The sequence below is a fragment of the Bos grunniens genome, chromosome 11 (genome assembly GCF_055505025.1).
Source record: "Bos grunniens cultivar Pamir isolate PY7600 chromosome 11, Bosgru_T2T1.0, whole genome shotgun sequence".
In the NCBI taxonomy this organism is placed as follows: Eukaryota; Metazoa; Chordata; class Mammalia; order Artiodactyla; family Bovidae; genus Bos; species Bos grunniens.
Genome location: NC_141175.1, coordinates 59,361,775 through 59,376,428, shown reverse-complemented (window position 1 = coordinate 59,376,428; position 14,654 = coordinate 59,361,775). Strand labels below are relative to the sequence as shown.

General features: G+C 39.5%; 1 protein-coding gene across 12 annotated transcripts in view; it reads right to left on the bottom strand.

Moving 5' to 3' along the window:
- Window positions 1–9,354: 9,354 nt before the first annotated feature.
- KDM3A (lysine demethylase 3A) overlaps window positions 9,355–14,654 on the bottom strand; it is a 56,348-nt gene continuing 51,048 nt past the window's right edge. For 10 of the 12 annotated variants that reach the window (XR_015136793.1, XM_086326597.1, XM_086326599.1 and 7 more), the window contains 5 exons: window positions 12,857–12,976; window positions 12,633–12,772; window positions 11,156–11,332; window positions 10,940–11,074; window positions 9,355–10,069 (listed from right to left, as the gene is read on the bottom strand). Coding sequence is in view for 9 of the 12 variants with exons in the window: in XM_086326597.1 (XP_086182723.1) it covers window positions 9,989–10,069; window positions 10,940–11,074; window positions 11,156–11,332; window positions 12,633–12,772; window positions 12,857–12,976 (653 nt within the window). In the remaining 3 variants the exon portion in view is untranslated. Of the gene's footprint in view, window positions 10,070–10,939; window positions 11,075–11,155; window positions 11,333–12,632; window positions 12,773–12,856; window positions 12,977–14,654 lie in introns of those variants that run through there. The other 2 variants (XR_015136796.1, XR_015136792.1) reach the window with 2 other exon arrangements.

Sequence of the window (14,654 nt, the reverse complement as noted above, 5' to 3'; positions counted from 1 at the left end):
TGTCCTACCCTGGTGACAAATGCCCTTCAAAAGCTATTCTGTATTACCAGTAAGAAAGATTCTTATGTGAAAATAAACTTGGGAAATGCTTGGTTGAAATAAATATAAAGCAGGCTTTAACTTTTCTTAGCCTTTCATGTGCTTTTACCAAATTTATTTAACCAAGCACTTTTCTTTTGAGATGCCAGAATGAACACTGCTTGGCCACTGAGCCATTTCAGAAACTCAAGTCTAAACCACAGTAGGGAAATACCTTTTCTTAAGCTATGGGAGTTCTCATTTACAAATAATTATATTTATGTAATATATGTACAGAATTATGTCAGCAAAATGGAGGAGTAGACAGTTTCAAACCCATATCCTTCCAAAGAAACATTGAAAAAGTCCCAGAAACTGTCAGAACTCGAAAACGAAGGTTTACAACAACCAACAAAATATTAAGGAAAAAGAAAAAACAGACAGCTTTGTGGCATTTTTATTTGCCCTTGGCAAAACTCTGTCACAGTTTGGCAGCATCTTGAAGACAGCAGCCCACGTTTTCAAATGTGAGACCCTGGCCCCTAGTTCCAGGAAAAGAGAAGAGGACCTTATTCACAAATTACTGTGTTTGGCCCAATCTAAGGGCCATCCTGAAGGAATAACACAAGGTGCCGATCTCTGGTTTGCCTATCTTGGAATTTACCCAGGGTGGAAGAGCATCAAGTATTGTTTGAAAAAATGTTATGGGTTTTTTTTTTTGTTTTGATTTTAATGTGCACTCACCTGGGGCAAAATTTTTCAGCTGAAACGTACAAGAGACTGCTCAAAACCTGGGAGGAAAAGCCAGGGAGACGTTTGTTGTTGTTGGTTGTTTTTTTTTTTTATATTAGTGCATTCAACAACAACTGGGTATACTGGGGAATTTAGAAAGCCAGGATAGGAATTATGCTCAGAAAAGACCTGAAAAGACCCCTAGGTCTAGGCTTGGTGCATTCAGAAAGTGAAGGTTGAGTTAGAACCATAAATGGTCTGGCTAAGTGGTAAAGAGTATCCAAGCACACAGCCAATCCATAGAAGACCCGAACAGGTATTTTTGTTTGTTTTTTAAGTTTCTGGCATTCAAGGAGATCTCTGTTAAAATACTGGCTGAACACAGCTAAGCCTTCAGAAACTCAGAACAGAAAATCCTGGGGAAGTGAAAGATTCTGATTTTCAGTATTATTCAGGAATATTTAAATGTCCAGTTTTGAACAATAAAATTATAATGCATACAAAGAAATTTGGAAGTATGGCTCATTCAAAGGAAAAAAAAATTTTACACAAACCATCCCCGAGGAAGCCCAGACATCACACTAGACAAAGACTTTAAACCAACTGTCTCAGGTATGCTCAAGCAGTAAAGAAAACCAGGAAAATAATATATGAACAAAATGAGAATATCAATAGAGAAATTATAAAAAGGAACCACATAGCAATTCTGGAGCTGAAAAGCACAATAACATGAAAAAATACACTAAAGGGGTTCAGCATATTTGAGGAAGCAGAAGAAAAGTAAACTTGAATATAAAAAAACTGAAATAATCCAGTCTGAGAAGCAGAAAGAAAAATGAAGTGCACACAGCTCAAGGGATTTGTGGGAGACCATCAACTCACCAACATGTGCATTATAGGAGAACCAGAAGGATAAGAGAGAGAGGAGCAAAAAGAATATTTGAAGAAATGATGACTTAAAACCTCCCATATCTGAATTAATCTGTACATGCAAATAGCTCAACAAATTCCAAGTAAGACAAAAATCAAAGGGATCCACACTAAAACATTATAGTCCAGTTGTTGAACAATACAGACAGAATCGTAAAAGCAGCAGAAGAGAAGCAACTCCTCACATACTAGAGATCTTCAATAAGATTAACAGCCACTTTCTCATTGGATACCAGGGAAGCCAGAAACAGTGGAGTGACATATTTAACAAACGGAAAGCAAAAATTGTCAATGAAGAGTATCATAAAAAGCAAACTTTAAGAATGAAGGAGGAAATAAGATATGCCCTGCTTTAAAACATAAAAAGCTAAAGGGGTTCATTACTAGTAGAACTGCCCTACATGAAATGCTAAAGAAAGTCTTTCTGGCTGTAATGAAGACACTAGATAGTAACTTAAAGCCATAAGCAAAAAAATAACACCAGTAAAGGAAACTACATTGGTAAAAGCCAGTACTGTACTTTTGGGTTTGTAACTCCTCTTTTTTCTTATAAAGGTTAAAAGCAGATGCATACAAATATACATTCATGTTAAGGGACACACAATGTGTAGAATCTGTGTCAAAACAATATAAAGGGGGAGTGACTGAGATGTATAAGAGTAGAGATTTTGTATACTATTGAAACAAAATTGATATTATTCAAACTTGGTCATTGTAACTTTAAGATGTTAATTATAATCACTAAGGTAACTACTGAGATTAAAAGAAAAGGAAAGAAAATTTCAACTAAATGTGAAAAAAGGCAATAATGGAAAAACTAAACAAAAAATATATACAAAAACAAACAGGTAAACAGCTAAGTCCTTCCTTATTAGTAATATAAATGGATTAAAAGGAGATCAGTCCTGGGTGTTCATTGGAAGGACTGATGCTGAAGCTGAAACTCCAATACTTTGGCCACCTGATGCGAAGAGTTGACTCATTGGAAAAGACCTTGATGCTGGGAGGGATTGGGGGCAGGAGGAGAAGGGGACGACAGAGGATAAGATGGCGGGATGGCATCATCGACTCTATGGACGTGAGTCTGAGTGAACTCCGGGAGTTCGTGATGGACAGGGAGGCCTGGAGTGCTGCGATTCATGGGGTCGCAAAGAGTCGGACACGACTGAATGACTGAACTGAACTGAACTGAACTGAAACCCCAATTAAAAGGCAAGAGATTGGAAGAACAAATAACATAATCCATCTATATGCTGATTCATTTTAGGTACTGTACAAAGATACAAAATATTGAAAGTAAAAAGATGGAAAAAGATATCGCATAGGAATAGTAATTGAAAAAGAAGTAGGATGTCTATGTTTATCAGATGGGCTTCCCTTGTGGCTCAGCTGGTAAAGAATCTGCTTGCAATATGGGAGACCTGGGTTGGGAAGATCCTCGGGAGAAAGGAAAGGCTATCTACTCCAGTATTCTGGCCTGGAGAATTCCATGGACTGTATAGTCCATGGAGTTGCAAAGAGTTGGACATGACTGAGCAACTTTCACTTTCATGTTTATCAGATAAAATAGATTTTAAGTTTAAAAAGATTACAAGATACAAAGGAGAACCTTAATTATTGACAAAAGGGTCAATCTGTCAAGAGGATATAACGATTACATGTGCACCTAATAATAGAGCCCCAAGATACATGAAGCAAAGATTGCCAGAAATGAAGAGAGCAATAGACAATTCTGCAATAGTAGAACTTTCAATAATGAACAGAACATCCAAGCATAAAATCAATAAGGAAACAGAAGAACTGAAAACACTATGTACCAATTTGATATATACAGAATACTATACCCCAAAACAGCAGAATACACATTGTTCTCAAATGGAATATTCTCCAGGAAAAACCCATATGTAAGGCCACAAAACAAGTCTCAAGAAATTTTAAATTATACTAAATTTAAACTGAAATTATACTAAATATCTTTTCTGACAACAAAAGATGAAACTAGAAATCAGTAACAGAGGGAAACTAGAAAACTCACCAATAAGTGAAAATGAAAATCAAAAAATTAAAAGAACTACTACTTGATCCAGCGCTTATATTTCTGGGTATTTATCTGAAGAAAAGGGAAACACTAATGCAACAATATATGCACGCCCAAGTTCACTGCAGCATTATTTACAATAATCAAGATATAGAAACAACCAAAAAAGAAAAAGGTCACAAAAAAGACAAGGACACTTCCTTTTGCTATTTTTATTCAACATGGAACTAGAAGTTCTAGCCAGAGCAATTAGGCAAGAAAAAGAATTTAAAGGCACCCAGATTGAAAAGGAAGATGTAAAATTGTCCCTATTCATAGATGACACGATCTTATATGTAGAAAACTCAAGATTACACACACACACACACACACACACTGTTAGATACAAATCTGGCAAATCATAGTTTAGCCTTACCTACCTTGAATGTGCTCAGAACACATTAAACCAGAGTTAAGCAAAATCATCTAACCTAAGCCTATTTTATAATAAAGTATTGAAGGCTGAGCACTGAAGAACTGATGATTTTGAACTGTGGTGCTGGAGAAGACTCTTGAGAGTCCACTGGACAGCAAGGAGATCAAACCAGTCAATCCTAAAGGAAATCAATCCTGAATATTTGTTGGAAGGACTGATGTTGAACCTGAAGCTCCAATAGTTTGTTCACTTAATGTGACAGCCAACTCACTGGAAAAAGACCCTGATGCTAGGAAAAATTGAGGGCAGGAGGAGAAGGGACGACAGAGGGTGAGATAGTTGGATGGCATCATTGACTCAATGGACATGAGTTTGAGCAAACTCTGCGAGAGAGTGAAGGACAGGGAAGCCCGGCATGCTGCAGTCCATGGGGTTGCAAGGAGTAGGACACAACTGAGCAACTGAACAACAATTGAATCTTATGTAACTAATTGAACACTGTACTGAAAGTGAAAAGCAGAATGGCTGTATGGGTAACACCGTTAGTGCTCACAGCTGAAAGCACACTGGGTCTGAAGAATGTTCAAAGCATCAAACTAAAATTAATTGCTGGATGATGATGCTACAGGGTCATCAGTCTTTCTATGAGGCTTGAGAATAGCTGGAAGGAGGAACTGGGGTACAGACCCTTGGTTTAGCAGATACAGTGTTCTTCAGGAAGATAACTAGCTTTGCAGTTTTTCTTCTCTATGGCAAGCAAGAGCTTCCTGAACCTACCTGCCAGGTCTTGCCAATCTCTTATAATTAACAACCATTTCTAACATCTGTACACCACTGGTGATAGTAGCAAACACCTCTGCTAAGTTTCTTTGCTGTGAACTTTTTTGGCGTCTCAGATAGAACTGTTCTTCCTCACCGCAACTTCTTTCTCCAGTTCAATCAGCTCTTCAGTGGAAGGCTCTTCAGCCTCAATGCCAATGGTACTGCAAGTTTTCTTATTATGGTGATAATGGGAAGTGTATTCTTACTCAGATTTCTGAATGCTCTAGGGTTTCTTAAATGGTACATTAGGAAAGACTTTAATTTGAACCCTGCAACATTTCCACCCAAAAACTTAAATGGTCTCTGAATGCCTTGAATACAGGCATTGTATTGAACTCTTGAATGTATGTATGTCCTGACATAACAGTTCTCGAATAAGCTTGTTTCATCAATATTAACTTTTTCTTCTGGCAATTTTTAAAAAAACATTTATTTGGCTGCAAGGGGTCTCAGTTGCAGCCATGGGATGTTCACTGCGTCACTCAGGATCTTTTGTTGCAGCACAAGGACTCTCTAGTTTTGTGTGGACTCAGTAGTTGTGGTCCGTGGACTTAGTTGCTCCGTGAGATGTGGGATAAGTTCCCCAACCAGGGATTGAACCTGCGTCCCTGGCATTGCAATGTGGATTCTGAACTGCTGGACCACCAGGGAAGTCTCTCTGGTGAGTATTTCTCACCCACAATTGTCCTATATAGCTCTTCCTTCAAATCATCAGCATCTTTTAGCGTCAGTGCTGCGTCACTGCTGAATTTCACACTATGAAAATCATGATGCCCTTTGAAGCTCTGAAACCTAGCACAAGTTGCTATAAACACTTAGGTATAAAGAGTGAATCGAAAAGCCTTCTTACCTTAGCCTAGGGCATCGTTGGCTAAGTGGTATAGCACGTGACAATTTTTCAGTATCATCATTAGACCAGCTCTTTTGTGATGACAGTGTGTTTAATTGATGCTATTCACTGCATCAGATTCACTTCTTAACCTTTAAAATAGTTGAGATCATCAATGGAAATTCCTAACTCATGTGCAGTGACCATTACTGACTGGCTTGCTGCCTTTGTGCTGGGCAATTATCCCGAGTTTTATCTCAAGAGTAATTGCCTTCTTCTTTTTCCCACTAGCAGCAGCAGATGCAGATGGGCACTTTGTAGACATCACAGGATGCAAAAACACAAACCAAGGTACATTTTAAAAAACGCCAGCAACACAGTACACTGAAGGGTATTGGTTGTTTACCCTTGAGGTCATATGGCTGACAGGGAGCTGTCAACATCCATTTCTAATGAAAGCTCTCAAAAGTGAATGTAGAGGGAATGTACCTGAATATATATCGTGTCATATATTACAAGGCCAGAGCTAACATAAAACATACAAAAAATATAAATCATAAAATCTGAAGTTTTAGATGTTGAAAAAATTGAAATCTATAGTTAAAATCTTTCAACTGCATGTTTTCACTGATGAAATGCTTCTACTACACATTTTAGAAATATTACTATAAATACATATAAATCTGTAAATTCCTATCAAAGCACTGTTGTAAACTGAACTCATTTTTGAAGGTTGTATTTTTATTATTGTTTCAACTATCTAATTTCTTTCTGATTTCTTCTTGGTCATTCATTTACTTGGAAGTATGTTGCTTAATTTTTCAACATTTGAGGATTTTGTAGTTATTTCCATAGTCATCATAGAACATATTATTTTTTAATATTTAGTTGGCTGTGCCAGGTCTTAGTTGCAACATGTAGGATCTTCAGTTGCAGCTTGCAAACTCTTACTGTGGCCTGGGGGATCCAGGTACCTGACCAGGGATCAAACCCAGGCCCCCTGCCTTGGGAGTGCAGAGTCTTAACCACTAGACCACCAGGGAAGTCCCTATCCCCCACTTTTTGAAAGTCTGCTTTACACTATTTCACATTTATGAAATACCTATGTTAGTACCTGTTTTTGCTAATGGAAAGAAATCTGAAGAGGATTTTTTGTTTTTACAAAAAAAAAAAAAGGCAAAACGTGAAAACAGCATTCAGCGTTTTGTTTTGCAACAAGCTGGAACAGTGGCAGCATACACGCTGAGCCATAAAAGTGGCATTGCCATGCTCCTTTACACAAAACTACACTCGGCGTCAGGGCGCCACAGCTATGAGCTGTGTCTGTGGCACCTGTGCCTGATGTCGACTTACTTTGTGTGTCCGTTAGCAAGATGTGTCCTAAGGTACCTGCTTCTACGCGTGTGAAAGGTTTCATAGGAAACCTCTTTTCAAACAGTGGGGGAAACCTGTACTTAGAAAAGGCATACTTGTTCCTTCTACCTTTTTCATCAACTGAAAATAAGAATGTCATTTTCTCATTCGACTCCAAAGGTTTTTCCTACTTGGAGTTAATTTTTATTTTGGTTTAAAGATACATAAAAAAATTGATGATTTTAATCATTTTTAAGTGTACAATTCAGTGGTAGTAAGGACATTCACAATGTTGTACAACCATCACCATTCATCCCCAGAATTTTTTCATCATCCCGAACAGAAACTCTGTGTCCATTAAACAGTAACTTCCACTTCCGCTTCCTCTCAGCCCCAGCACCCATCACCGTACTTCTTGCTCTATTCTAGGAGTATGACTGTTCCTCATTATAAGAGGATCATATAGTATCTCATTCTGTGTGTCTGCCGTTATCTCACTTAGCATATTTTCAAGACTCGTCCATGTTGTAGCAGGTGTCAGAATTTCTTTCAAGACTGAAAAATATTCCACTGTATATAAATGCCTCTTTGCTTATCTGTTCATCTGTTGGGTTGTTTCCACTTTTGGCTCTTGTGAATAATGCTGCTGTGAACATGAGTGTACCAGTATCTGCTTGAATCCTTGCTTTTGATTCTTTCGAGTTTAAACATAGGAGTGGAGTTGCTGGATCATACGTTAATTCTATGTTTAAGAGGAACTTTATCCAGATTTACGAAAATACTGTTAAAATTGCTTAAGGTTATCCAGGAATTTACAACTTCCCTTGTACACCATTTTTTCTTGCATAATGATGTGGGTTTTCTTTCCTGAGAAATTCTGGCTGTTATCTGAAAATGTCAGTAATGAACAAGGAAAACAATTTTTAGGGGTCTAGACTTAACCCATCCCTCACCAATCTCTTGATTCTCTGACTTATTGTCAAACCTGTACTTTTCTGTGTCTGCTAAGTAAATATTTCTCTATAGTTCCCTGTTACTCAACCCTGAACTGTATCTTTTTACCAATCTTTTGGTTTGTAAAAGATCTTTTTTCTGCTTCTTAACTAATGTGCTGAATTTCTAATTTTAATGTCTCATTTCTGTATTCAGCTTCTTTCCCAATCTGGTCATTTATGGCAACCTCATTCTTTTATCATATCCCCATACACCCATTTCTTCACGCATACTAAATGTTTCAGAATATAAAGTACTGGATCATTCCAGAATTTACAAACATTGCAGGTTTAATATAGCAGTTTGCAGGTTTGCATTGACTCTTGCTCATGGGAGCTTTCAATTTTTTTATTTGTGGGCATCTGATTATAAGTAATACGTCCTTGGAATTATCTTTGGGATTCCTTTGAGGTCTGGCTTGATGGTGATTTCTTCAGTAGAGAATTCAACTTTTCATCTTCTTTTGGCTATTGGGGATTTCTAACCAACAGTGCCAATTCTAGATCCAAAACTGTATAAAGGAGCTTCTGGTAAGACGTTCCCAAGGAAGATGTTTCCCACTAATAGATATTTCCATTTATTCTTTTCAGAAAACTTTATGTTTTTGAAAGTTCATCCATTAAAGATTTTGGCTTGAGGTGGGTTGGCATTAGGTATGCATCTTTGACTTACCACTCTGAGCTCACAGGTAAAAACCCAGGCTCCAGGCCTTGTCTATGTTACTTGATTTCAATTTAATCATTTTAGTACAGCTAGAGCTGTTTACGAAAATCAACAAGGTATAGAAAACTGGCTTCTTTATGAATTTCCTTTCTTCATAGAGATGATTATTTTTGATACTACAGTTTTAAAACTTCTAATAATTTCATTTTCTTTTGTAAACTCTTGAATTATAAAGGGTCAGAAGAGAGACAAAGTGTTTTGACCTCTTAACTTTTTAGAATCATTTAGCTAGTCACCATTTGGTTTTTCGGTTAATTTTCATTTCTAAAGGTAGTTAATCAGTGGTGTTTCTTTATAAAAATGTGACAGGAGTTTCCACTTGGTTGGGGAGGAACTTGTTTCCATGTAAGCACTGTAATACCCATTCAGAAATCACTATAACATCGAATTTCTGTGCTTTTAGGATGACTTCCTGGTGTAAACTCTTACACCCATTAATACTGATGAAATGTGTGTTGACTCTGCAACCAGAGAATAATGCCAATAAACTGAGTCAAAACATTATATGAATACTTTAATGCAAAATGCTTAACACTTAAAATTAGCAAAGCTTCAATTTAAATTAAAACTCCATTTAACTAAAGCTGGTTAACCCCAAGAATTGTACAGTAGCTGACTTCTGCTATATAACGCCAGTCCTAATGCAGTACAGTAGAAGAACTGCATTGTTGGCGGTCGCTTCCTCCACTGTTCTTCTGAACCCTAGGGGCTGGGAGAGAGGGTACTCAGACGGACACAACAAAACACAACCCAAATCAACTGTGTGGTGGTTCCTAAGAGTTATAATCCATTTGATTAAACTGTCCAACCACACAGCTGGGGAGTAACTGCAGATGTTGTTCCAAAACTGAGAAGGGGTTCTGTCTTTACAGGTGGGTAGAAGCTCTGCACTAGGTGAGAAGTCACAGTTTTAAAGGATGCATGTTCTGTAAATAGTTACTACATATACACATTTAGTGTCTGTAAACACTAGAAATATACATTAGACAGAGTACCCCCTTACCAGGTGGGTACAGTTTAAAAAAGAAGATGAGGTAACATGAGTCTCAAAGTCCACAGGAATCCTGCCTGAAGAGTTTGAACAGCTGCCAGTAATTCACTTCCAATGTGCAGGGGTAAGGTGCCTCTGGGACCCTCAGGGTTTGCCAAAACTGGATTCACTGGCTTTCAGCATAGCAACCGCATCTTTTACTGCATGGTAGATAACATTCTTCACCTGATCGAAATGAGAGAAAATATGGTCAAGTTTAGCATTAAATCTAAAATCTGTCCACTGAGAATAAACTTTCCCCCTACCAATTTCATTACCATGCTCTTGGAACTTAAGACTAAAATTCAATATGAAATGTTAATAATTCTTGAAAGGCCCCTGGGATCCTTGGAGGCTTTTATACACATTTTAAACCCATGCCTCCTTTGAAGAAATGAAAAGCTCATTCTCCCCCTTCCACAGGCTTTGATCCTATGTGGCCCTGCCCTCATTGAGTGCAGAGAGAAGCAACTCCCAGGGTACAGCTCTCTCTTTCAGGGTTTATATATGTCCCTAGTTTTCTAAACGAAATCACATATTTTAGATCATTCACTACTGCAAGCCTCTAAACCAAAGTGAGATTCCCTTCTGGTTTATTCCTCCTTTGCCTAAGTAGGTAGTAGAACCAGCCAGTTCATCAACTCACTGTTACCTAGTGTGATATGGCCAAGTTCATGGACTATTTTTTTTGTTGACAGGAAATAAGGATTTATTGGTGGGCATGAGTAAGGAGGGGACAGCACTAAGGCTCTCCTGAGTGCAGGGCCCGCCATTTGTCCAGGGGCCCAAGATTAAGGATGTATTTGACTCCACAGTGATCTGGGATGAGCTGCTTTTCTGCAACCATGTTTTTAAATTCATCCACATTAAACTTAGTAAATCCCCACTTCTTAGAGATGTGGATGGATCTTCTGGTGACCAGGGAATTTGAACTTGGCCCTGTGGAGGGCTTCAATCATACGCTCCTTGTTCTACAGCTTGGTATGGATGGACATTCACTGACAAAGGGCCATGAAGTCAGAATCAGAGAATGCCCGGGATCACAGCTATTTTTACCTGTAATTTATCTTCGTGGTTTGTATGAGTCTGTGACAGATAGCGGAATTCCTGAGTAAGCCAGAAGCAGTGCTTAACATGTTCTGGAGAAACAAAATCTTCAGCCACCTTGATACAGCTATATAAGTTATGAACCTGGAAAACAAGAAGCCACATCAGTAACACAAGCCACATCAGTAGTGTATGGAGAATAAAGAATACAATAATGGTTCTTGCCTGATGTGGCGCTCCTGCTGGGATAAATACCACATCTCCAAGAAACTGCACAATAGCCCAGCCTTGAACCCCATACTCTTGATGCAAACGCTTCCTCAGTGATCGGTCTAAATACCAGCTCTGATCATGAATGGGATCGTGGTCGGCGGGGTTTTCCTGACCTTGCTCTTCTGACACCTAGAATACATTCCAAAGGTTATGAAACTGAGTTACGTGCTAGGGCTCCAGGAGGGCATTTGGCTCCTTGAACAATGTGGACGGTCAGTAAACGTCAGGCCTTCTTCAACATAAGCCCTGGCTGGCAGAAAGAGAAAATAGTACTCAAAGACAATAACTGAATGGACCAAGAGGAGACTGATAGAAAATGTGGGTTCCTTTGTCATTTCCTATAAACCAAGAAAATGTGGGTTCCTTTGTCATTTCCTATAAACCACTACTGGCAGTCTGCATTATTTTTGTAAATACTGTGTTTGGACAATGTTTTGGCCTAGACTTTTGAATGTAAATAGACTTAAGCTCCTTAAAAATAGATTTATTGCTCTGCAGTTGTTATAAACCTCTAATTCACTTAACAATTTGAGTTATGAAACAGTCCCAAAGATGGCTACAGATGAAACTTGTTTATTCTAGACCAGTATTCGGCAGCACAGATTCAGGGTGACACTATCAAAGGAACAACATGGTGACCAGGAGGTCCTCTAGAGGAACCAAGTTATCCTTAGCAAAAGACATCCTGATTGAGGCAAACACTGGTTAAGGATCTAACTTGGCACAAGGCTAGGACCTTTCGTATCCATTCCTCATGAACAAATGAAGAGTACCAGCCATAAACACCTGTGTTAAAACTAGCAGCCTCAGTGGCAAACAGGTTAAAAATTGAACATGCCCATCTGTGTCTAGAACAAAGGATTCCACACAGAACCCTTGCTGAATAACCTAACTACTGGAATCTTGGGATCTTCAAAGTCCCTGTATACCTCTCCCATGACCCTTCGTAAGTTGACAGCCACCAGCAGGGTGTGAGGTCTCCCTGACCTACTACCACATGAGGGTGGACAAAACCAACAGAGACCTGAGTAACTCACTTGGAACACAGCTCTCAAGGGCAAAGAAATGATACATGGATTTCTGAAGTGCTTAGGTTTTTAGGGCTGTAAAAATAGATATTATGTGATGATCAGAGGAACTACCATGAAGGTGAAGGCAGAGCACAAAACCCTCCACATTCACTGGAACATAAAACACAGACATGAGAAACAAAACTAGTTCCCCCCCTTTCAAAGATGTGAGCCTAATCATCTAGAAACCGATGATCCTTAGAAACCAGCTTTAGCCTACCCAATCTGAGATGCACAGGTTTAACATTTGAGGTTGTGATTATTTGTCAGTGACCCAGTCAGGTCTTGACATGTAGTAATTAATAATACTGCCGTTCTGTGCGTTTCTCTCTTCACATGCCACAGGGTAAGGAGCACACCTTTTTAAGAAATTCTCGTATCTTCTCTGTGTCCTTAGCAGCATATATGTGCCAGAGAGCTCCTGGCTTCTCTTTTCCTTCAATAAATCGCTTTATTGTGAGTTCATCAGAATCTCCATCTTGGATAGTTTTAAGGACTTCTGGAGCAAGAGAAGGCAAATATCAGATCACACATGTTCCAGCTCAGAGAGTAAGCCCCACTTTTTTTATGCTTAGGATCCTACCTTCTTCTTGGTCACACTGTCCTTTGGGAATTCCCACATAGACCATGACATTAGCTGCATCAGATACATCTAGGTGAAGATTTGTTGTTCCATATTTCCGATCTTCTGGAGTAATTAATCCTGCAGGCAGAAAAGCCTGAAATTTACTGAACTAGCACAGGTTGCCACAGTCTTTCCCACTCCCTGGAATGCTACTGCTAAGTCACTTCAGTCATGTCCGACTCTGTGTGACCCCAGAGACGGCAGCCCACCAGGCTCCCCCGTCCCTAGAATTCTCCAGGCAAGAACACTGGAGTGGGTTGCCATTTCCTTCTCCAATGCATGAAAGTGAAAAGTGAAAGTGAAGTCGCTCAGTTGTGTCCGACCCTCAGCGACCCCATGGACTGCAGCCTACCAGGCTTCTCCGTCCATGGGATTTTCCAGGCAAGAGTACTGGAGTGGGGTGCCATTGCCTTCTCCAACTCCCTGGAATACTTGGCCACAAAATTTAAAATCTACCTTTCTAAGCATGGAAGAGTAACAGAACAATATTCAATATTAAGTTATTTTATCCTTTCAACTTTGAATAAATATTAAATGTTTACGTTTGTAAGAATAAAAAAACAAGTTCTAATACAAGTTCTAGTTTCTGGTGCTAGGCAAAATACCTGAAAATCTGGATGAAATTTAAATAAAATATGGATAAAAGAAAAAAAGACAAAAGGGCTTTTTAAAAATAAGCCAGTATGCTGACAAGAAAAGAAAGTCAACACTAGAAAGTAGGACTTGGGAAGGTAAGTGGACCACTGAGGCTGGGATTTGTCAAAAGGATGTCTGCTCAACCAGGCGAGCTCAAGCTTTCAAGCTTTGGTTGTCACAGCCAAGGACTCTGGGCTAAGACATAAGATGGGGATTCTAACACAACACTTCCCTACCCCTGCCCCAAACAAACACAGAAAGCTAGGACCTAAAATGACTATGTACTCAGTCACACTTGGATCCCTCAACGATGGAAGAGGTTGAGCCAGGCAGAGGCTTCCTAGGTGGCGCTATTGGTAAAGAACCCGCCTGCTGATGCTGGAGACATAGAGTCACAGGTTCAATCCCTGGGTCAGGAAGATCCCCTAGAAGAGGACATGGCAACCCACTCCAGTATTCTTGCCTGGAGAATCCCATGGACAGAGGCAGGCTATAGTCCATGGCATCACACAGAGTCGGACATGACTGAAGCAACTTAGCACACACACACGAGTCAGAGCATGAGGTCCATGCTGGTGCTCATAACCTGAGAATCTAATCTCCTCCCCCAGGAGAAAGCCTATTTGCTCAGCATTCACCTTGAGGCTCATCAAGCCTTGCGGTTACCTTGGATCCCCATCCTGACATGAGAACACTGCTTCTTGACTGGGCACAGAGCCAAGCATGGCTCAGGATGGGCAAGCCAAGGCTGTTTTCTAACCCGCCAGGCCCTGCAACTTAAGCCCTGCTTGTTTGGAGGCCAAGGAATTTCTCTCTGGCTTGCAGGGGCCTCTGGTTTAGGAGCAGCCATATACACAGGAGCCAACACCTTATCATTTCAACCTGGGATCATGGCCCTAGGGCTTAGCTGCAGTTTCCCTTCTTTCCAGTGTGCTGAAACGCCAGCCCTAGGAGTGAGTAAAGCATTAGATATTGGACAAAATCATAGGATATATGAGATTTTCTTTAAAATAGTAAAGGAAAAAGTATGAAGAGAGGAAATAAGGAAACAACTATGGAAAAAAAGTCTGAGAGCTGTTGTAACTGGGAGACGAGTACATGGGAAGTCACTGTCCTAGAC